The following is a 25341-nucleotide window of genomic DNA, read 5'->3' as shown; positions in this document are numbered from 1 at the left end:
CTGGTCGTTACGCCTCCACGGAAAAAAAAAAACCATCCCTAAAACATGTGGCACCATGTTTGGCACAGAAACAATTGATTCATGCGGAAATAAAACCAAATAAAAACTGATGAAAATGTAAAGTTTTGGAGCACAAGTGTTGATCAGTAAATCCACTGCAAACTGCGGTGTATGTTGTGTGCACGCCCACGTGTGCGTGTGCACGCCCAAGTGTGCGTGTGCGTCTGCGTACGTCTGTTTGATTTTTGGGGAAAGGATAAGGGATAAAGACATGTGCTTTAGCAATCCGCTGACTTGTGGTTTTCTCCGTCCTGCTTGGACAGAGGAGACATGGCCTCCTTCATTTCCTCTCCTTCCTCTTCGCTGCTGCTGCTGCTGCCTAGCTCCGGGTAAACCACCACACAAAACTTCTGGCCCAAGTACGTCATCTTGCCTGGAAGAAGAGAGCGACACAGGGGCATGATGAGCTTTCAGATGATGTCATAACTGTGAGTGTGTATGAAGATTTTTTTTTACTGCTCTTTCAAAGTGGAATTTACATTAGATCTGCAATTAACTAAATTAGTCGATTAGTTGATTGACAGAAAATTAATTGCCATCTAAAAAAATATAAAAATGATCTGATTCTAGCTTCTGAAATGTGAATATTTTAATATATCTGTGGACTGATATGGATAAAATAAGACATTTGAGGACATCACCATGAGCTCTGGGAAACTTTTTTTTAAACCATTTTCTGACATTTTACGGACCAAACTACTAATCTATTAATTGAGAAATCAACCGATAATGAAAATGTTCATTAGTTGGAGCCCCGATATAAACGGTACGTTAGTTAACACACAACTGGCAAGCATATGAATCAACTCTCCCTCAAGTTTTCCCTAAAATAGGACAAATCATACCAATATTTCACCATTTTTAATGCCACTTTCTGTATAAAATCATTAGAAATATGTTTGAGAGAATCAATACCACTCCTATGTTTGTGCATTTTAAGTATGCAGCTAGAGCTTGGAGGCTTAGTTTAGCTTAACATTAAGACTAGAAGCATGACTTTAAGATTGCAGATGTAAAAAAAATTCACTCGTGACTCTGCTAAGCCAACTTACCAACTAAAGCGTCAAAGCACTTTGGCTTGTTGTCCCAGTAGACTCCCAGGAAATAAACGGGGACTCCAGTGAGCATGATGGCCAGGCCGATGCCACACACCACGGGCTCAGAGTAAAGGGAGAAGATGAGCAGGAAGGCCCAGAAGATGAGGTAAATGACTGGCCATATCAGGCTGATCTGGAAAAGAGAACAAAGGAACAATATTTAACACTCGTGTCAAGAGAGCACTTAAGTATTTTCTCTCTCTTTGAACATGCAAATGCTTTATTTGCTTTGTGCTTGATTAATTCTGTATCAGTAATGACTTGAATCCTGCATGAATTTAACATATAAATGTTGCAGCAGACTCTACGGCTTTAAAACTGCATTTATCTTTAATAAAATATTTTAGGACTGTAGATGCCGATAACATCAATATGTAAAAAAACTACTTTTAACTGCATTCAGACTTTACTGTCTCCAGTTCTGTTTCCTCAAAAAATTTCAACCTGACTTCCACGCCAAAAAAAGCAGAGATGGCTCTCCTCAAAATAATAAATCATATCAGAAAAACATTTATTCTACCTATCTCTACTTATAATACCTCTAGACTACTGCAACACACTGTGAAACACATTTTATTGCACCTTTTAGTATGAAATGAGCTATATAAATAAAGTTTATTACTATTATTATTGTTATTATAAGACAATAAACACAGCTCGAATACAGCCCCTAACCACCTGTGCCTGAATATAAGTAAATCCTTCCAAAAAACGGACCAAATTGCATCTTATCGTGCATCAGATACCATTAACTGACATCATTATTTACATAATTTGACTAAGGTGAGATATTAACGCTGAAAACATACCTTGATTGGCCGGTGCATGTCGGGCTGCTTGTAACGCAGTACAATCTGCCCGGCGACAGTGACTCCGTAGAAGAGGTAGTTGATGAAGCCCACGTAGTTGATGAGCGTGTACATGTCACTGGTGCACAGCATGAGCAGAGTGGACAGACACTGGAGAAAGAAAAGGAAGGTGAGAGACAGTTTGTGGTTCATCTGTCCCGATGCTGCTTTATGGGATTAACTGAGTATCAAATGAGACTGAAGATGATTAATCTGAGGAAAATACTGCAAGATGAAGATGTGCAGTGGTGAGAGCAGCCGGTGTACTCACTGTGAAGAGCAGAGCTGGGATGGGAGTGCAGCGTTTCACATGAATCATGGCCAGCAGACTAGGGAGATGTCCCTCTCTGGCTCCAGCGAAGAACAATCTGCAAAAGACGGAAAGAAAAGAAAAATCAATTATATGATGAAAATGAAAGACTACAGTGGGGAGGGATCTTGTGGAGAGGATTTAACATGAGGATGACAAGGAAATAAGAAAGTGTTTTCTCTAACTTAAGTTTAAAAGGCTTAAAATGTTAGTTAATATTTACAGTTTCTCCCTCATAACTGATGTCTTTGCCTCCAAGTACATATCTGATGGACTGTAAAGACTTTAAAATTAGTAAAATTAACTGCAATACCAGCTGTGAAATATCCAACCTACACATGGTAGACACCACATATAGTATGTTTGTGGTTGTGAACATCATTGAAACCAATGTCTGATAAGCAAATCTTGGGGAAACCTCACTTATGTTTGCTTAAACAGAATATATTTACTATTTAAAGGTGATTTTGGCATGATTTTGGCTTTATTTGATAGAATACAGAAGCAAATCAGCCAAAAAACAAATGCTGATAATGTGTTTTTCTTGAGCCAGGTGCCAAATATTTTGTGATATTTCAGATTATACTATTTTATGTTATGTAAATCTTTCTATTTTTAGAGCGACAAAGTGATTTTGATGCACCAACTGTTAAAATGAACCCTTTAAAGTAATTGTACTCCTGTGACATTGCACCAAACCCTGAATATAAACAGCTTGAACCCGGGTTGAAAGTCACAAACGGCCAAACTAACCGTGAGGATGTGAAGAGGGAACCGTTTGACTCCCCCGAAGGTGGACAGAGCCACAGAGATGGGCATGATCCACGACATGACGCCCAGCAGCTTCTCACCAAATGTCTGGGATCGGAGGAACGGGAGGATGAGAAAAAGACACACATGCAGAAGATTAGACCCTTATTTCAACATGTTTCATTTTATTTCTTTAATTTTAACTCGCCACTAGAGGGCATCAGAGTTATTCTACTATCAAGGTGTGTGTGTGCTCGATTGACGTCACAGTATCACCTGCATCACTGGCGGACCCTACTCACCACGGCCAACAGCATTTGAGGCAAGCAGCTCCACGGGCTCATGGCCGTGACGTAGGCGATGTTGGCAAAGACGTAAACGAAGGTCACGAGGGGGATGGAGATGAAGATGGCACGAGGAAGGTTCCTGGAGAAATTTTAAAAAAGGCAAATGTTAAGTCCACAGAACGGAGAGAGAGAGAGAGAGAGACAGAGAGAGAGAGAGAGAGAGAGAGAGAGAGAGAGAGAGAGAGAGAGAGAGAGAGAGAGAGAGAGAGAGAGAGACAGAGAGAGAGAGAAAGAGAGAGAGAGAGAGAGAGAGAGAAAGAGAGAGAAAAGCTAAAAAGAAGGAGGGAGATGGGGAGGGGGATTTAAAGAAGGAAATTAAAACTGATACCTTGGGGGAGGTTATTAAACTAAATAACTATTAAATTAAAAGTGGAGATTTTTAAAAAAAAAGGCAGAGGAAATGAAGAAATAAACACTTCATACATATTGTTTCTAGGTGAGGGGCCAGACATTGGGAATGACAGTGAGAATTTCTCTCATGCTAAGTTAAATAAATATCAGAGAGCTTTAACAAAAAGGATCAGGGATTAAAGTGGGAAGCTTAAGCCGGTATGTGACCGCTAATCACTGAAATAGCTACGAGCAGCTTTTGAAATCGGACCATATTCCAGTAGCAATGAGCCATTCGGGACTGTGGAAGGTGGTTTTTCTACATACAAGGTGAAAAAGAGGGAAACATACACATAGGGATCCACCAGCTCTTCTGTGACGTAGTTGAGGAAGTTCCATCCTCCATAGGCGAAGGAGCCTTGTAGGAAGGCTAAAGCTATCAAACCCACATCATACTCCTGGAAGGGCTCGAAGGCGTTGGCGGGGCTCCAGCCAGTAGTACTCTCCTGCAGGTGGAGAGGACGATAAATGCAAAAAATGAGGCTCTATATTTCGTTTTAGGCGACGTTTCAGCACAGAAGTTAGGAGATGTTTTGTTTTCCATACAATCAAGATCAACCATGCTGTTCGCTACTTGTGGAAATATCATCAAGTAGTCATTAATCCTCCTTTTTCTAATTTAACTGTCTCTTTAATTCAGTATCCTAAGTGTTACTGACATAAATTTGAATGCCTTTCTCTTCACTTAAGTGGGTCTGTTCTTGATAATTTCACCGTGGTTTGCTAATGTTGTTTTGCTGAGGGGGTAAACAAAGTCTTTTCCACTAAAGCTCGCTGGAAAGAAAGCCAGCTGAAATCCATCACCTGATGCATTCAATGTGTGTAAAACAAGTCGTAAAAGACAATCTCTAAAATCCATGTAAGGTAATTTGTTTTTGTAAATAAAAACTGCAATCTCAGAATTGATCAAATACTCTGTTTGGGGTAAATGTCTAAGTCATCTGAGATCTTTAGGAAACTTATTTTTTTCTCATCATAAGATTTCTGGAAAAATCTCATGATGAGGTTGTGTTGGTATGTTTCCAGAAACATTAATGTATGTCTGCCCTGCTTTCTCACAACCCCCCCCCCCCAATATATGACCTAAAGTCTACATCTAATCAGCCAGAGACTGAACTCTTCATTATCTTCTTGCACATAAATCCCCATTTTGTTGTTTCAGAGGCCTATAGTCTGTGTGGCCCCTGAAATAACTGGCCCTCAGCCATGTTGTGACTGCAAAACCCACAGAGGCGGGCCGTTATTAGCGATGTGAGTTTTAACCAGAGGGCCTCAGCAACTCACTGACCCATACAGCATCCACAGGGAGTCTATACTGTCCCGAATGCCTGAGGACGTCCCCGGTGACCGCACATTTTTTTTTTCCTTCTTTCTTTTCGCAGAGAGACAGAAAAACCACCAGACGCAGGTATGGCGACGGTAAGCTTACCCTTGCAGATCTGCACGAGGCCCATGATGATGATGAGGGCGAGGGCCAGAAGCTTGCCGCTGTGACATGTCCTGCACCCTGGTGGCCCACCTCACGCTGGAGCAGTTCACACCACGTCAGCAGCACTACACACAAAAACACAAGAAAACAGAGTTAGTGCGTCTTATTTCATAGAAACCCAAATTTAAACTCTCATTAGCTCTTAAAATCCTGTTTTTTAAGTGGCTTTAAGTTGCTAAAACCATCTTGTTCCACATACTATATGACATCAAATGATTATAAAAAAATGTCAATGACACTAAAACTAACATGCTGCAATATTTTCTACGCAACATACACTCACTGGTTTATGTGCTGTTTATTTGCTTTTATTGGTGTTATAAAGCAATGATCAATTCTATGTTAGTAGTAGTAGTAGTAGTACTCTGGATATTGCCCAAGAGAAGAATCGTTTTTTTTGCCGGCTGATAAACCCGCACAGCCACGAGAGTTCAAGTCAACAACCTTGAGGTGAACTAATGTCAGGTTAGTGAACGTAGAAAGATTAAAAGCTGCACATTTGAACACGTATGTGACGTGTCTTAAGATGACAAACGGCAGCGATCTTTGACACTGCTGCTATCTCTCAGACCTGATGCCCACATACAGAAGTTGCAGGTTTTCCCTTTCAAACGTGGTAAAAAAAAAAAAGAGAGATTAAAAATATCGATCTTAAAATATGTAATAATGACATAAAAGGCTTAAAAACCTAAAAATCTATTCGTGTAATCATAAAAGGCTTAAAAACCTAAAAATCTATTCGTGTAATTCATCACCTGTAACTGGATTAAAATCTCATCATTACATCAACTAGCAGTTATTATTAGGGTGGGTACATATTAATCAATTAGGGGTATATTATAACACATTTTATTCATATTATATACTGATACTGTTACGTTTTGCACACAAGTTTTGGAGTTTTTAGTCTAATTAACAAACACAAGCTGATTTCATGTCACGGTTTGCTGATTTGATAAGACAAGATATACACAAACAAGCCTGCCATAGCTGAGAAGGCTAAGTGAGTTTGACAGTGATGGACAAAGTCCTAGGTCTGCTCCTTTAGATTATCTTCATAATGTTTTATACACCAAACTCCACCTGTATGGTATTTAAGAATGAAAAAAAAGCCTTAAAAAGGTTTTGGAAATGCTGTTTAACAGTCTTCAACTAGAGGCTGACTAGACACAGACAGAGATAATGGATTTGATCTTTGCTGCCGGGTACAACAGGCCAGCGGGTTCAGGCCAATAGGGTGCCATTAAATAATAGGCCTGTTGGACTCTGTGGGATTAAGTTCATTACATTAAATAACTCTGAACTGAGCTGCAGGGGACCAGGGCAGATGGACATTAACAGGCATGCTCTGATATGCACATACATGTACTGTAGACGACGGTGTATAGGCGGTCTTTCACACATGCATGCACACACACGCACACAGTTGCAAACAAAGAGACACACAATAGCACACAATAAACAGGCAAAGCATGTTTGTGGTTGTCGTTGTGGTGAGGTTTATGGCGTTTTCAGGTTGGTCGGTAGGTGTTTTAAAGAGGGGAAACGGGAGGAAATGAATTAAACTGCCTGGATGACTCACAAACAAAATTACTGCAGCAGACAGAACAACAGTTGCGGTGAGAGAGACAGCGACAGAAAAAACAGGAAATGAGAGAGTGTGTGTAAACCAGTCAGCTTATGATCTCATTTGAGTATTGTATACACACACACACACACACACACACACACACACAGACACGATGAACTAAAATATAACTGATTGATCCTCATGAAGCTGCCAGTAAACAAGTCTTAAACCTCTTAACTCCACCACCAGTAAACAAAGTGGTTTTAGGAATCTTTCAACATTGCATACCATTACAGTAACAACATAACTACTCTTCTTTGTTGATTGGAAAGCTTCGGGTAAACACCTGAAGGGATGTTCTCCGAGCTCAGCTCTGGGGCCGCTCAGCTGTCTGTAAGCTGAGTATACAAAATGTAATGTTATGTATGTGTGTGTGTGTGTGTGTGTGTGTGTGTGTGTGTGTGTGTGTGTGTGTGTGTGTGTGTGTGTGTGTGTGTGTGCGAGTGGAACTTGCTGAGTTAACTACAAGCATGGTGGAAATGATGACAGAGTTATGACCTCGCACTCCGCCATCTGTAGGAAGAGACGGACCCCATAGAGAATCACCCCGCAATGTGTTTTGAAATGGTAAACCTCGGAAAACCTTTTGCTCTGCACACCAGAGTCCATTTTGACCGTCGCTGAATCTGGTTTTGACTGGATTTATAAGCAAATAAGTAAAATTATATCCTACATACTTTTATGTGATCTCCTGCAAAGGCCAAATTTGGCAACAAGAATGACATCAGAGTAGAGGGGAAATGGCTAACCTCTCACCCACTTTTCCTCTGAATAACAACAGCAAAACACGGATGAAACATCTTTAAAAAAAAACAAATAAAAAGCTGCCTGACAACATCTGTCTAACTGACTCAGGAGAGATGCTCAATCACTCTGCTGGCTCAGCCAATCAGAAATCTTTTCAGCATCAAAACAAAGGAGTTAGGCAATAAAATGACTGCTAGCAGTTCTTGTCAGAACACTTTTCGAAGACAGGTAAATGTAGGTCAATGTGTCAGTAATACAAACACTATGATATATTTAGAGACAAGTTTGTACAATCTTGTTGATTTATTACTACCACCAACAAAGAGGCTGTGTTTTAGTTTCACAAGCAGATCAGATGTCAATGAAGTTTACTATAAAGTTAAGCCATGAGGAGAAGTCATTCGTTTTTCATGTGGATAGGACCCAAAAGGTCAACTAGGCGGCCATTTATTGGGCATTTTATGTTTTCACATATTTTCAAAATCGTTGCAGCTCTGCTTAAATGACTACAACATTCGGATGATACACCAAATCTGTCAAAATGTTTTTGGCAGGCGCGATTAAATAGTAGCTCTCTTGGTTCACAGAGTACAAATGTGTTTGTGCATGCCTTTGGAAAGTGAGGTTTTTACTTTGGGGCGGCCAACTGGGCCCATCTGCCTGTGAACAGCATGTCGCAGGACATCAAGGGTGCATTCCAACTCTAGAAAAAAAAAACTTTTCTAGAAGATGAATCTAAAGAATTCAGCTGTAGGCACTACAAAGGCACGTAAGTGACACATGGCATGACACTCCCAAACGAAAACCTAATACCTGGTATCACCTTTTATTAACTGCTGAATTGCGTTTCGGCACGACAGCTCCAGTTCCTCCAGTTCCACCAGCTGCTAGCTTACATGACAGTCACTTACTTTTGGAACATGACAAAACCGGTTTCCTTTGAAACCTTCCGGGATAATATTTGGGTGAAGTGTACTCTAAAAAGTTTTCAGAACTTGAAATGACACAGATCTTTTTCTTCTCCCTTCTTGACTGCTTGAAAACATTTAGTTGTGGTTTTAAAGTTGGCTACAAAACCTAAACTTCAATGCAGTAGCAGGAGTTAGGCTGCAGCTCTCATATTTATGTCACTAAAAACAACAACTATGGAAAACACCTTAGTGTCTAAGTGTTAGATAAGAGAATGATCAGATAACTCTGAATTTGAAATTGTACACAAGGTTTGCTCCACAGAAATGCACAAACACACAGACAATGAACACACTCATTCCCCCGTGTCTCTCTCGCTGTCTGAAGTCTGCCTGCAGTATTTCACCAGTGTGTGTGAAGTTTGTCGAGGCAAATCAACAACTGTCATGCCAGTGCCAACACATTTATCCATTTGTCTTCACATATTCACTGCTCACTGCTACACTCCTCTAGCGTCTCTGCTATCTCGTTTATTATCTTGCTTTCTGGCTGAGGGTTAAATAACAGAGGAGCTTCAGAAAAGGACACAGACCGACATAGACCGGAGAAATTGAGCCGTAATTCAGCCAAACTGTGACTGCTATAATTATCTGGCCAGTTATAGACAGCTTTGATGATTCAAATACAACAAACAAAGCATATATGTGAACATGTGCTTTAATGTTCAGTCTTACATTTATAAGTGTGTTAGCACCTACTTACTAACCACCAAACCACTTATGTACCAGTGTTTCAATTCAGTCTTGGATTAATTGGCAGGTTTTCAGCTTTTGAGCCCGTCCCAACATGTACACTCAAAAATAAGTCTTCTTCTCACTGGTTCACAATGAAAGTGTGTTTTTGAAAAAGGAAAGTGCCAAGGGATATATTCCTTTGTTGTTCTGTTCTTTAACATAAACCTCCAGATTATAAGATTTAGAAGACCTATCATGCACATTCCCAGGTCTATATTTATAATCTTGGGCTCTACTGGAATAACTTTACGTGTCTTACAGTTTAAATAAACTCCTAATGTATCTTATACTGGCTCTTTATGCAGCCCCTCAGTTCAGCCTCTATCTGAAACAGGCCGTTTAAGCTCCTGTCTCTTTAAGGCCTGAAAATGAACCTGAAGTTTGAGTTTTTGACTTGTAGGGAGCATTTTTGCATATGTTAACCTCAACTCATGGACCTTTGACCGCATTTAACGTAGACATCCAACATTATAACATTATTTAAAGTCACGATTAACAAGATCAAGCATAAAAAATAAACGTGTTCTTCTACAAAAATGATTATTTCTTCCTGACTTTTCTCCAATATTTGCTTCTTTATTATGAACTACTGAATAGTATTTAGGGGAACATTACTTTTTGGCAGAGCTGCTTGCAAATCATAGACATATGCAACCTGCAAGAGGCCAAGTTATACATTTTTTCGTAAGTGTATATATAAGCTCCCTTTAGCCTGAACCCTCTCAAACAGATTCAGGGGGGCTGTCGAAGCATGTTGTAACATTAAAGTTAAGAGATGGAGAGCAGTTTCCCTCGAGGCGGAATACAGTTGAAGTGCCGACTTGATTGATTTAAGAAAAGAGAGAACAGAACAGAGAGGGAAACCTTAAGGGTTACATTTACATGACCGTTAAAGTTCCCTTTGATGATTATTCCTCATCATGACATTAAACACAGCTGATTCAATATTGGCTAAACGGGTATTGTACATATTTATTTTGTAGCTACTATATTGCCTTACTACTTACAGATGTCCTCACCAGTTTAGACGAATACTTTAACCCCAAAAATGAATTGTGATGAATTAAGTTGTGGAACAAAACCTACTTGTAGCATAGAAAAAGGAACATTCCTAATAAAGAAGGTATATTTGAGGTATATTCTGCATTAAGAAACATGTTTGTAGGCGTGTATGTGCGTCATTTGGGTGTCACTCACAGAGGCAGACGGCAGCCAGCAGGCGCAGGCCGTTCTCCGGTGGAAAGCAGGTGGGGAAGAGGGGCTGCAGGACGTAGTTGGAGAACGTCAGCGCGATCACAGCCTGGTTGGTCGGGTAGATCACCAGCACGGCAATCCACAGACGAAGGAACCTGGGACACAAGAGGAGGGAGGGTGGCACGGTTACAAACGCAGGCGTGGGAGGAACAGCAGGACATCAGGATCAAATACAGCGTACAGAAACACACACACTGGAGGAAGCACATTACTACAGCACACATATACATCCTTCCATTTACAGATTACCATTCAAAGCAGGTTATTTTTGGTCCGAGGCGACACTAATGTAAACTTCTATTTCATACTCTGCTTTATCTCTCATAGTGTTCATATCCGCTGTTGTCCAGCTATAGAGGAGCTTTGTAATTTTACTTTTAAATGTACTTTGTAAAAACATACAAAGGACTAAAGCAAATATCCTTTATGCTTTTATCCTATTTATATCATTTTAAAGTGGAATTTCTTTGGGGTTTTGGACTGTCGAATAGTCATGAAAAGAAATAAGAGGAAGTCAACATTGGATCTGAGAAAATCATGTTTTTTTTCATTATTTTGTAAGATTTTTAAAAAACTGTTAAATTAATCAACAATGAAAACAATGATTCCTTGCAGCTCATTGAAACCATACAAAATAATGAATTTGGTGTTTGAGTCTTGTCTCTATGTGATCTCTTTCTATAACAAACACATCATTTTCTGAAAAAAAAGAAAAATAATATAATACTACTTTTAATAAAAAAACAGGTCAATCAAAATGTTAAAAAAATCTACTTAAAGTGGGCATGACTTAAGATTAACCTACTATACTCCTGCATCAAGACTTGACGCCTGTATTAAGACAAAAATCTGCATTGATTGTCGCACAGTAAATGGAAAATCATATCTGTGCTGTCAATGACTGATGATTTTTCTAAGAAATAGTCTGACCCTAACACATGTTCACTGTGTTAGAAGCTGACAGGATGAGTCACACTAATCTTATCTCAAGCCTTCGTCAATAGCAAGACTGATGCTCACTGAAACTGCACTAACGGACAAATACAGGCGGGAAAAGAGAACGAGAGGAGGGGGGCGGCTCGGGCTTAGTCGGGTGATGCAGGAGAGACCGGGCGTGCGGTTTTTCCACCAAATTCCACGAAAGCTTACAGAGGGATCATTACACCTGACTGCGTTAACGGAATTGTGTCTCGCTTGAATGTGTGTGTGTGTGTGTGTGTGTGTGTGTGTGTGTGTTTAAGGTAAAAAAATTCTAAAAGCGGGCCCGAGCTGCTTGAAGCATTTAATTAGACAGCAACGTTGTGAACTAAATTCCCAAAATAGGAAGTACTACTCTGTCGATATAGTTTGTTCTACTTTACAATTTTGCACCCTTTTTTTTTTACTTCTATGACTCATCATTTAACAAAGAAACACTGTTATTTTGCTCGTTTAACATATGATAAACTAAGATTATATGAGTTTAAAGCTATAGATTAACAAAAGCTAAATAAAAATGCTAGTATAAGACTTAGTAGTAGTATAGTAGTTTGATATGGCTTCAATATTAAGATGCAGCTTGCAGGTTAACGTATCAATAATTGATAACGCCCTGAAAGGAGTCCTTCTGCATAAAACATGCTTTCACTTCAACACATAGGGCTGATAATACTGTGTGTGTACTAATAATGTGTTTTTACTGAAAAATAATGCTTATTGTTTTGTTGTTTTGACAGACCAACAGTCCAAAACCTCAAAGATATTCAGTTTACTGTTGTAGAAGACAAAAAAAAGACAGCAGGTATTCACATTCAAGGGCCTAAAACCAGCAGCATATTTGGCATTTTTGCTTCAGAAAATGGTTTAAAAGATTTATAACAACAACTAGTTTTACTATACTTCTCCCTGCACTGGTAGAAACGCACGTATGACATAGTTTAGCACATGCAAAAATGCACAGAGTTATCAGCAGGCTCCCTTTTAAAATAATTGAAATGTTGGTTTTACATCACTCCAACAATCTGTAACACAGCCCTCATTAATCTGACATAACAAAGAACCTTTGTTCTTGAAACATTGTCCATTCAAGTTGTGTCTGAGCACGCACATTTACGAGCTTTTCCCTTTTCCTACGAACACTCGCCTTGGCCCAGCTGTGACAAAGTGATGCAAGTATTTCCGTCACTCCAGTTATTGACCTACTCTCACAACCAAACCCCTCCGACGCCCACCTACACACACATAGGGATAAAAGGAGCGGGACAACAAAAACAAACACCCCTTGAATTAAGTTTATTTCTCTGAGACAGAGGGCACAGGGGAAGCGGTGCGGCCCCCGCGACACTTCAAACCGAGCATCTGAAGCAACGGACAACAAAGTCTCTGGAGGTAAAAGTTCCCTGATGTGTAATGATAGCTACCATACAAAGGGACAAAAACAATCATTGGCTGTTTTGTCTGGGTGAATTCCTCTCCCAAAATACCCCAATAATATGTATCCTTGTGATAGTTGAAAAAACAATGGTCTAATCTGTGTTTACAGTCTGGGCAAAGGCACAGTGTGTGAAATGTACGGTAACAAACGATATTGTTTTGCTAGGAAATTAACTTAGCGTGGTTCCCAAGCATTTACTGTAAGCACCGTTACCTTAAAGCTAACCGTTACCATTCATGGATGAACGGAAGAGGGCGGTGTGCTCCTCGTACTTCCAGGAAATTGAATTCAAAAGCAGCAGCAGTTTGACATTTGTAATTTCTAGTCACTTCGACTGCTGTCGGTTTAATATTGTTCTGCTACATTCACCTTCATCTGCACTTCAGTACCAGCTAAAGACCCCCTGCTTCAGATCAAGATGTCTGACCTACATGAGCAGGCTCATCCACCAGGATAAAGAGAGGAATCTAGACATGTTGGTATGCTCACCTAAATCCTTGTCAAATTAACTTTGATTGTTTGAGAGGCCCCCTTCTTCTTGAAAACTGGGTCATATACTTAACAGACAGTACGTTTGAACAGGGTCGACTGGTGGTTTATCAGACCGTAGTGACCCAAGACTCCAAAAAACCTTAAAAACTCTGCTCTTAAAAGTGAGGAGTTTTTGTCCATCATTTGCAAATATGTAGTGCATCAAAATAAAATAGGTTCTAATGAAAAAGAGCCTTTAACACATGCTAAAAATCTCTAAAATCATGTTTCATGCAAACATGTTTGCAGTAAAGACAAACCTCCTGATCAAAATTTCTAAATGCCAACTCCACAAAAAAAACCTTACTCAGAGAACCCACAAACTGGTTGTTTTTTCCTAGATGTGGTACATACAAAGTTAAGCCTCCTCTTTCTTAAAAAACTGTTTCCAGTTGTATATGTCAGCCTGCTTTGATGTATTGGACTTCCTGAGTCAAATCAGACCTTCAAATGTAGATGTAAACACAATCAAAATCCCCTATGGATGTTCACACTCAGAGCGAGACCACATGCAAACGACTGAAACTGTCAAGTGTTTGCTTACCCAGCCAGCCCTCCGAAGATGTCCTTGACGTAAGAGTAGTCTCCTCCCGATTTGGGGATGGTGACACCCAGTTCGGCGTAGCAGAGCGCCCCGATGGCGGTGATGATTCCTGTGATGATCCAGACGATCAGGGCCACGCCCACTGAGCTGGCATTCTCCATCACTCCCTTCGGACTAACGAAAATACCTGAGCCGATAATGTTACCTGTTGGAGGGAACAGAGAGAGGTGTCAGTTTGTCAAAAAGGTGGATAGTGTGCACAGTGAGACACTTCTAGACAACTGGAGCTGCAACAATTAGTCAATTAATCAATTGACAGAAAACAAATCTGCAGCTATTTAGATATCTGAATAATGGTTTGGTCCATTTTTTAAGCAAAAATGCCAAATTGGCTAGTTGCAGCTCCTTGAGTGACAGGATTTGAAGCTTTTCTGTTTAATACATGATAGTAAATTGAATGTCTTTGGGTTTTGACTGTTAAAAAAATATGTATCACATATGTTCTGAATGGGATACGGCTTTTTCATTAGGACATGTTTGTTGATGCATTTTGTATAATGTATATTTGTATAATGTATATACTATATATATTATATATGCAGTTATTCACTGCATTTAAATCAGTCTTCACTTAAAGGTAGGGTTGGTAATGTTGGAAAGCTAGCAAGAGAGCTAGCAAGATTTTAAAATAGCACGTCCTCCTGCCTCCTCTAAGTTCCACCCCGCTGCTCCCCCTCCCGTCAGTGAGTCCGTCCAAGCCACGCCCCCACAAACTGGCAACAGCGACAGGTGAAGACTGTGCACGCGCAAAGTAGGCAGGGGGAGAGGGGGGCGGATGCAGAACTAGACATGAAGGCACCTGATTGGTTTTTGCTTTTCGGTGCGAAGAGCATGGATTGGTCGGAGTTTTATCAGTCCTGTGGCTGCCAAAGAGGTCTGATTTTTTCCGTTCCTTTTTCTAAAGTCATAATGTATTGATACCTCTGATAATAGAAAGACCATTTCACCCAGTATAATAAAAAGTGCTTCTGGAGAGGATTACCAACCGTACCTTTAAACGGCACAATCACACAACAATTGTTGAATTTCACAACACATTCATGCACGTTTCATGTCTGTTAATTGGTTTTGAACGATATGGAAAAAAACTGTAAAACACTACATCAAAAACTTGTAATGATGCTTTTAAAAATGGAATTTGGTAAGCTCCTTTAAGTTTTCTACTAAGTATACCTTATATAGTCAGAGGTCTTGATTTCCTGTGTTGTATTGAAGTCAGGTAACATTACTTTCCCTTGAGTAAAATTTATCTTTACACCTTTTTCCTCTGTGTAAGAGTATGCTTGCATGTGGCGTGGAGGTTTCAGGGGAGCTGTGGACATTACGATGCACTATAAAAGGAAGACTTTCTTTTTCACTGATGACGTACCGCTGATAGCTTTGCAGGCACAGACAGACAACACAAACAGGAAAAAAAAGACAAACTGAACAGGAAAAAGAGAATGCGGTCACGAGAAAAAAGCGATAAAGCAGGCGGGCCATCGGGCGAAGCGGAACCTGTAATCTGCTGATTTAGCACCGAGTATGAGGAGATGTAGCAGGACACAGAGTGGGGTGAAAGAGTGCAAAGAGGGAGGAGGGATGAGATGCAGAGGGGGGAGAATAATACCCTGACAGATCCAATGAGCATCAGAGTGCCAGGCAGTTTATACAGGAGCCTAAAGATGGAGGGACGGACGATTGAGTTCTGGTCCCTCGTGAAAGAAGCGGCCCGAACCTCCGGACTGATTCACTCCTGTCCAATGGCGACGTGACAAAGCAGAGAACGGAGGTCAGGAGCCTCCAATCAGATTTAGCTGACTGTGCTCTGCAGCCAATAAAAAGGCGTTGGGGTCAAAGGTTGAAGATTTTGAATCATAACTGACTGACTGGATTATAGGCTGAGTGGAAAATGACAGGACAAAAGTCAAAGTTATGAAAAAGAGAGTGAAGTTTTACAATATAACTTGCTATAATTGAAGAAGGCAATAAGCAAAAAAGCCGCAACTGCTTTTATCTTGTGTCGGGACTATCACTTACAGCTTTATTTCCAACTACGTGTATAAGTGAGACAAATATAATCATAGCATTTGAGGAAATGTTGATAATATAACTTTCAGCACCTCAAGTCAAAGGCCAAAAAACTGTCGCTGTGCCAAAAATACTGAATCTGAAATGCTCAGCTCTAACAGATACCACATGCAAGTGGCGAGGACATCTTATGTAACTCCAGCTGCAGGTAAAAGATAAAAAGATGACAAACAAGTCGTCCTTCCCCTGATTACGCTGACACCTTTATGGGAGCAGAGGTCTTTGTTATATGAACTTTGACCTCTGTAGAAAAAAAAATGGACTCAGCACTTTTTGCCTCAGCAACATGAAAAAAACTTTGAGAGTTGAGTAAAGGTAACCTGCTACGTTGCAGAGGGTTTGAATGAGGTCTTTGAGTGCGTCTATGAGTGAAAGTAAATGTGCACACTCGCACGCTGCATGTTCGTGTCATGTGCACCGTCGCATGTGAGTTGGTGAGACATGCTGACTAATGAGGAATCATCTAGTTTCCTGTTCTTCCTTTTGTCTCCAATCAGCTTGTTGCCCAACACTGCTGGCTCTCTCTCCTTCTTTGAGGTTCAAACTTGACCTTCATCTTTGACCAAATGAGCATTTGCAGGAGAAAGAAACAGATAAAAAACGTAAAGCTATCCATCAGATCTGTCCATTTGTGATGTTTCTGAAGAAAAACTCTATAGGCCTCGGCCCCCTTATGCCAGGATATTTGGATTTCCTACATTGTTATTGCTGTGTTCTTTCATAAAGGAAGAGGCTTGGATTCAGACATGCTCTCTGAGCTATTTTCTGTTCCTCTTGAACTGTTTGATGTTGTCTGACAGCGACAGGCTCCAACAGTCTCAGACTCAGACTTCACAGGAAGTATTTTTATGGTTTTAGAGGTGCCATTTGCGTTGTTTCTAGGATCTTTTTTATGATTCATGTCATTAATTTAGGATTTTACAACCACATTTGTGCTTAATTCAGCATTTTGTGTTGCCAGCTGAATAGTACTACTTATCTTGGGCAGGGTGTATAGTTATGTATAGTGATTTTACTGTTTGCAGTTAATGATTATTGGCATATGAGGAGCATATTTCTGCATAGAATATTTGCTGGAAAACCAAATGATTTTAAACATGTGAAAATAAAATAATGTGGATTTACATGCAGATACATTTTTTGCAGCTATGTAAAAAAACTAAACCTGCATAGTTTATATTTTTAAATCTTAATAAGAGGAGTCTAAACATGCAAACACTAAACCTGAGAGAAATTAGTTTTTTATGTTACTGTTTGGGCTTCCATGACACACAGTTAGAAGCCATCCTGCAGTCACTCACAGCAGCATCAAACTATGAATATTAATGAGTATATGTGCAGCAGAAGCAGCATAATGATATAACTCTAATCAGTCTTTATAAAGCCCACTAAGATTAGACCTTGCATTTCCTCACAGTGTTAAATCCCTGTTCAAACAGCCACCAAGCTGAGGCAACCTGCTGCTTGGCTCTCATCCAGACCCTCTCCCACCCTGCAGGCATGTGTCTGTGTAAGAATGCTAATAATAAAAAGAGGCGGCAACTCCAGCTTTTGTTCTTTTGGATGTAACCCAGGTTCATCAATATTCCTGCCAATTAAGGATTTAAACTCTGCAGTACAATTCAATTTTAAAAGACAAGAAGCTAAAGTGGATATTTAATCAAAGTGATGTAAATTTGAAGTCTGCGCAGCAATTACATTACACAAGAAATGGAGCGGAGACCAGCTCAGACATAGCTAAGCCAGGCAGGCTAATAAAACAGCATTATCAGGGTGGGGCCTTCTTCTAAGTGGCTAAATGTTCACTTTTAATCCCAATTCCTGGTTTAGCACGGTTAAGATTTTTGTGTGTGTGTGTCTGTGTGTAGGTGATAAATGTGTGCACTGTACAATAGGCCATAAAACTGTTTGATGTCCTCATGTGCTCGGATCTTTTCATGGAAACCCAGCGGGGCATGTCCAAGAAGCAAAGGCTCAGACGCGCGGCTGAGAGGAGTCACCTGACCTCACGTTTCTTTCTCTCTTGCACAAAGCTGAGGGAGCATGAATGAAGGACAAAAGCTCCAGACATGAACAGTCTGGTGACTTCGCCGAGGTTAATTGACCCGAGGTGGGCCATAAAGATCCTTTAATTTGGCATTACCAGAACATACTGGCAACACAGTGCGTGATTGTAAGACATTATCAATTGGGGGAGATAAATAAAGTAATTAAATTACGTAAACGGTACAGAGATAGGCCCAAAGATGTTGGCAGCATGTCATGGTTCTGCTCATTTCTGACTTTAATGAGGCAATTTAAAGCTCATAAGTGATGAGTCAATATTTGCCATCATCAGGACGTGATCATTGACCTGGAAAGGTGTGAAAATCCTATCAATAAAAGTGTGTAAATCAAGTGGAAAGGTGCAGTAGTGCAGCGATAAGGATGTTCCAGTGCAAGCCTCAAGGATTTAGAGAGTGAGTTACAAAAACTGAGGAGGAACAAAAGTCTTCTCAGAGACATTTCAATACCAAAGCTATTCTACACCTCTCTCTTTCTCTCTTTCTCTGCCTCTTTTTCTTTCCCATCTCGTAGCAAACCGCTTGGGAATTCCCGATTGCACACACTCTCACTCTCACTCCCCCCCTCCACCTCCCTCTTTTCTTTCCTCCTGTTACCGTGGAAACACATGAATGAATGAGTCATTCCCTCCCTTCCCCTCATCCCGTCAAGGTCAAAGAGAAAGGCCACACACTGTCCAGACCCACCTGGACGAACCTGCACTATATTTCATCCCCCCTGTTTGTATTGATCTGTCGCCTGATGGTGTTATCTCGACCTGTTTGTCGATAGCGTTGAATGAAAATGACCCTCACTGTGCTTGACTGGCTATGCATTTGTCCTTTTTACCCCCCACCCCCCTCCCTTATGTAGATTATCTCAAGGTAACTAACTTAACTGATTGTACTTAAACCACAAGATAAAGTAATTAGTGACTGTAGGCGTTTATGAGTTCTGTAGTAATGACGTGGCATAAACACACCTCACATATGTTATCTTGATAACATTTACTATATAGTATAATTTATAAAAATCACACTCAATCTCATACACTGAATATAAATTCCTGACACACACATATCATGCATGCACTTAAATATTGAGTCTAGACATCAGCATTACCAAAAAAATATACATTTATACTTTTTAATGCACTAATGTACTTTTAATGTATTTCAATGCTGAAATGCCACTGATGAAATATGAGGAGAGTGATGACTGTGCATGTGCTGGTGGTGTGAACATCATTGTAAGTGAAAATGCATTATCATGTGCAATGACCTCAAAACATCAATGTAGGTAAGAAGTTCATAAAGTTGCATGTAAATGTAATTTTGGTCGAAGTCACTAAAACCTACTCAGCATTTACATATTTAATTATTGTTGAGTTCAGGAGCTGCAGGCCAGTTTGTGACAATCCGCATGCCGCCACTGTGTCCAAGTATGTCATGTGAGCCTACAAGTTGTGCTCTGAATGGGCTAATCCTCTCAGCATCAGAGATGAGTGAGGGTGACGACATCGTCATCATTGGCAAGGGGACACCGAAATGATGAAAGCTTTCACTGATTAACAACTGCAGCTGACTGAGAAGTAGCCAGCTTAATTTTTTAAAAAGAGTTGAGAACAAAGTAGTTTAACATGGGAGTATATCCAGTTTAGGACATCTCATACCTTTATAGCTGAGCAGTGCAACTAGGCTTTTATGATGTTAAATTTTAAAGGAATAATGTGCTTTTTTTTCTCCAAAGTAGTTACACACAGTTCTGAATATAGGCTATACAGAGTAAGCACATTCTTAGTTATCAGCTAGGCAATTTACCTGACCTTTCAATTCCTCATTACAACATCTTTATCTATCCATTTATTGATCATAAACTTCCTAAGTGGTGGAATCTGAGCAGCTGTTATATCTTATTAAGAACTGACTGACACACAGGTGACACCACAAACTCCTTCTCCTTCTTGCTTATCCTTCTTTCCCTCTGTTTTCTCACTTTTACGCTCAAGCACACACGTTGTCAGGCAGTAATGTATTAAAATGTAGGGTGGGTGTGTGGAGTTTAATAGTTGTGGGGTTGGAAAGGGACAACTGGTCGCACCATAAGGCAGATTCTGACTCTGGTAGAAATGATAATAGCACAGACTTACCAACAATAATACCGCAGGCGCTCACAAGCCCGATTTCCTTCTTGAGCGCAACTCCTCCTCCGGACTCCTTCTCACCGGCAGCATCCTTGGCAGAGCCCGACGTGCTGGCTCGCTGTCTTGGACCGTCCGTCATGTTGATGTCTGGACCGACTGGATATGTCTACCTTGTGGTTTTCTGGCTGTGCCTTTTGTCTTCACCTCCACCCGATGCTTGTCGTGCACTCGTCTCACGTTGCGCTCGAGCGTCTCCTTGTGCGTAAAACTACGGCACGTGCTGCACTTAGGTGATGAAGAGTTGTTTTTGCGTTGTCAGCAGTCTGTAACAATGAGGATTTTCCAAAAAACAATACAAAAAAATGAGACAACACGGGGGGGAAATGCAAAACAAAAAAAATCTATATAAATAAATGCAGCTGATGAATGCTTGTCTTCACTTGTCGATGCAAAATCCGGTTTGCAACTGTAACGTTTTGTTTAAACACTGTTGACAAGCAATTGTCTCTTGTACTGGTGACTGCTGGGTGTCACAGGTGGTGCCTCAGGTCGCAGTTTAAAAGCGCATCAAGTCCGATTATCGAGGCAAATGCTCATATTCCAATGGCAGCCTGCCAAAGTGAGGAAAATAACTTAGTCTCTTTACTTTACCTCTGAATTCAGCAATAAGAGGCTCTCAAAAACAACAAAAAAGCTGTTCTCAGTGGTTCCTTGTTCCAGGTGTGAGGTGAAGAGACAAAAGCATCCTCTCTGTGCGCAAACACTAACCTCTCCAGCAGTGGCTGAAAAACAAGACTTTTAAAAGTCGTTCAGCTTTGCCTCGTCAACATAGGACCTGCGACAAGAGAGGTTGTATTTGAGTAAATATACATGTTCTCCCTCATATGAGTTAATATAGCCCGCCCCCTTCCAGTCTCCCCCACCCCCTCCGACGCTGAGCTTGTTTTCCTCCCCTAGCCTTTCTAGGACCCTCCCTCCCCTTTTTTTTCTCAACCATCAGCTGTTCATCCAAATTCCCTTCTGCTGCTGCACTGTACACCTTCCATATGCAGAAACCACTCCCTCAAATTTCCAGCCTATGGCTGGAATACAAGTCACGTTTCTGTTGCTTTTTTCTCTCTGTCTTCTTCTTCCTCTTTACATCTTCCCTGCCTTTTTCTACTGTGTCACTCACATAAGTAGCACACACACACTCTCAGTCATTCACACTTATTATTCAAGATGCAGCAGTAGGCACAGTCTAAATTTAGCCCTTTCATCGTGACATCACTCCTCACTCTGCAGGCTGCAAGACTGCTGGTGTGCTGACACCCAACATGTGTATGTTCACGTTACATGTGATAAAAACGTAGACTCTATATATAGTGTTTCAAGTCACACTGAAAGTATTGGTTGTTGATTTCGTGAGAAAAAAAACATAACTAACTTCAACCTTTAACCCAATCTGACTCCACATAAAAACTAAAAAATGACCCTTTAATTTAATTTCTGACTCTACATAAATACAAAAAAAAGAACCTTGAATTGAATTTTTGTCAGTTTTCTGGCCACACAGTGAAAATAACAGCAGGATAATTTCTGCTTGTTTATTATGAGAATGAATAAAGCTTCCATCTGCCATGACAACGTTCAACATTGTTTAAAATGCAAATGTTTTATGTACAGTCTTCATTCACTGGCACATGCACATGCAGGTCTAATGTCCAAGCTGGGAAAGGTGCACAGCAGCTGAAGCCTCCTAAATGCTTGTTGAACTCAGAAATTATGTGATATAATCTGTAGGTTGATGGTGGACAAAATCCACAGCTCTCCTTCTGTGCAGAAACGTGTTTATTTGAAGCTAATATGAGGCTTCAGCTGTCCAAATGAAGTAGATATCTTTCAGAGTTACTGTCTCTTTTGAAGGCCTCCATCACTTTACATTGAAAGCATATTTTAAGGGGATCTTTGAACAGCCATATGAACAGGAGGAATGATTATGACAAGCAAAATTTATCATGGTGTTCATATGGACAACTGACATTGAAAAATTGTGAACCTATCCTTTAATGTTGTAGAGGCGGATGTATTTTAGACACCTACCTGCCTTCATTAGAGCTTCTCTAGCTTTAATCTGTATTTGACATCATTTATTGTGCAGCGTAAAAACACATGTGCACTGATAGTCCGTCACAGCTGCTTACAGATGTGATCCTTGTACCTGAGTCACATCTTTCACGTTGCAGCAACAACACAGTTAATTGTTAATTGTAACTTTATTATCATCTCCCATGATTTTAGTGCAGAACAAATGGCAGGAGTTACATAACCTCAGCAACTAATCTCTGCAAAACTGAGTGACACAGCATTACCATTTGCTGAGTGGACAGAACAACAAGGTCACCTGAGTCCCTTCAACATGCTCCAACTACACTAAAATACCACTTGCATTCTTGTGTCACTTTTGTCCGACAGAGTTGACCTGTTCCTCTGTCGGCCCAAATTCCTGCCTTTGGCTCTGTGCCGTTGTCACAGTACGCAAGGAAACAGAGCTGAGAAAGTTTGTACAGTAAAAAACGCACCCACTCAGTGGTGCAGGAAGGGGAACGCACACACACGACCATTAAGAAACAGGTCAGTGGGCCAGTTTTTTCACGTCGACAGCACGTTTTCTGGGTGAGGGAGCATTGCCGGGTTGTGGCATCTTGCTGATATGATGATCAAACTTCCTTAAAACTCTTCCTTATGTGGTGGGATGGCCAGTCTAACCAACCGCCACCATTAAAACCACATTCACAGACAATGTCACGATGTATCCACACTACGATTTAACTCATTTAATGGTATTGAATCATGTTCGGTTGTAGTTTTAGAGGTTAAACCAGTGGCTGTTTGACATATTGGGCCACATGAGGACAACTGATATGATGGAAGTTCCTCTTTAATTACAGCTACATAAAAAGGTCGTAAAACCTGCAATTAAATTGAATTACCTTGTTTAATTATTTCCTTATTGAATTTATATGAGGTATAATATGTCACTGTTACCCTGACATGTTGTAAAAAGAAAGAATAACTTATTTATATAGCACCGCTCTAGTAGAAGTCACTAATAAGAATACAAATATCAATTGTTTATGAAGTTTATCCACTCAGAATTATTAAGGATCCTAAAATCATCATCATAATCATAAAATACCCACAACTCTTTACTTCGGTGTAGTATTGGCTTTAAAAAATCCAATTCAGCTTGTGTGAAATCACAAGATTTCAATAATGAATCAATGTCTTAAATGCTTCTTTAGTTTAAATTTAAAGCATGATTAGGGAGGAAAAGGAATATCAGAAATGTTGCCGTTCTCTGCTGATCAATATCCCCATTGGTAGCCTTTGTGATCAAACACAATGGCTGTTATTGATCTTGTTCTGATAGTGTTGATAGTTTCGCTTGCAGATGTAGAAGATATCTAATTTCATCTTCCCCACCTGCTGATTAGGTCTGAAGGCCTTCCATGTGGCATTGTTTGCTTGATTTAATTAGATTCCTTGTAATTGCATCATTTCTAATTAGTGCAAGATCAAAAGTTGTGGTAAAATAATTACCAGGTAATAGCTTTGGGAAATGGACCATATCACTTTTGTTTGAAAATGGAAAGGTGAGATTAGGAAAATAGATGAGGAAAAACCGCCCAAATCAAAGTCAAGAATTATGGAAAATGTTTGGATTTTAAAGGTTATGAATACATGTCTCTTCTACTGCATCTGGAATATACTCAATGTTTTATTTATTTATTTTTCAACCAAAAAGTAATTAAATGTGAAATATGAGTGTAAAAATATTGTATTAAACCTTTAAAATACCCACCATGAGTTCTTTCTCCAGGTTGCTAAAAACACCAAACTCCCGGAAAAATCATGGAGGATATGACCCGCAGTTTAGCTACAACCCTGACCCAACATTCAAGAAATTTCAACATTACTCATCACTTTAATGAGCCTGTTTTGACATCAACTATGTCAAAATTTCCACTTTTGACTCCAACGGGCTGTGAACTGGTAATGAGTCAGTCACTTTATAATGCCAACATGGCTGTAACTGTAATCAGAAAGCTAATTTGTATCTCCAGTCCATTAGAGTTTGAATCAATAAATGCCCCCCTAATGCATTTTCACCTCTGTTAAAGCAGTCATCATTAATATTCTACTAACTTTACTTCTATGTAGCCGGTGAGCACTTAGCAGCTTAAAGGAGGGGTCAGTATTTACAGAGTTCACAGGTATTCACATCAATAAATGGCTTGTGTTTGTTGGATGGGTGACTTCCTGAAGGCTTGTTCTGCATGTGTGTGTGTTTGATCAGCTTATTGGACCATTTGAGCAAAGAGATAAGGCTCGGGGGAGCGTGCTAAAACCCTGGAGACACGGAGAAGGAGAGGGGTGCAGAGGGGGACATGGGACATGGGGCTAAACTAAAATATACATCATCTCATGGTGTACTTGTATATACAGTGCAGTGCAGTGAGACAGCATGAGAACAACAACGAGTTTTCTGTTGTGTTGTCTCTGGGCGCAACTATATAGGATTTAAATGAAGCAATGACTGAGGTTAAAGTGCTGACTTTCAGATTGAATCGGAGGTGTTTACATCCACATTAGATGAACAATGAAGTACTTGTACTAAGGGCTGTAACTGATAACTATTTAAATTTTTGCTGAATATGACGATTATTTCCTTGATTAACACATAAACTGTCTATCCCAAATGTAAATACCAAAGCTCAGTATGCTATGTCTTATTTTGCCATGACCAACAGTCCACAGCCCAAAGATATTCAGTTTAGGACAATAGAAGACTAAAGAAACCCGAAAATATTTACATTAAAGAGGCTGAAACCAAAACATTTTGGTATTTTTTTTCTTAAAAAAAGACTAA

General features: G+C 40.0%; 1 protein-coding gene across 1 annotated transcript; it reads right to left on the bottom strand.

Annotated features, from left to right (window-relative positions):
* Positions 1 to 278: 278 nt before the first annotated feature.
* Positions 279 to 20568, bottom strand: slc7a8a (solute carrier family 7 member 8a). Its single transcript, XM_062444533.1, is given in 15 exon segments — positions 279 to 433; positions 1113 to 1290; positions 1967 to 2116; positions 2277 to 2373; positions 3069 to 3094; positions 3096 to 3173; positions 3368 to 3491; positions 4094 to 4227; positions 4229 to 4248; positions 5232 to 5296; positions 5298 to 5341; positions 5343 to 5356; positions 10569 to 10720; positions 14114 to 14318; positions 20436 to 20568. Coding segments are annotated over 15 exon segments (1575 nt in total).
* Positions 20569 to 25341: the final 4773 nt, after the last annotated feature.

Source organism: Scomber scombrus, chromosome 23, assembly GCF_963691925.1.
Source record: "Scomber scombrus chromosome 23, fScoSco1.1, whole genome shotgun sequence".
Lineage (NCBI taxonomy): Eukaryota > Metazoa > Chordata > Actinopteri > Scombriformes > Scombridae > Scomber > Scomber scombrus.
The sequence above is the reverse complement of the archived record's forward strand: the minus strand, read 5'-3'. Positions and strand labels throughout refer to the sequence as shown.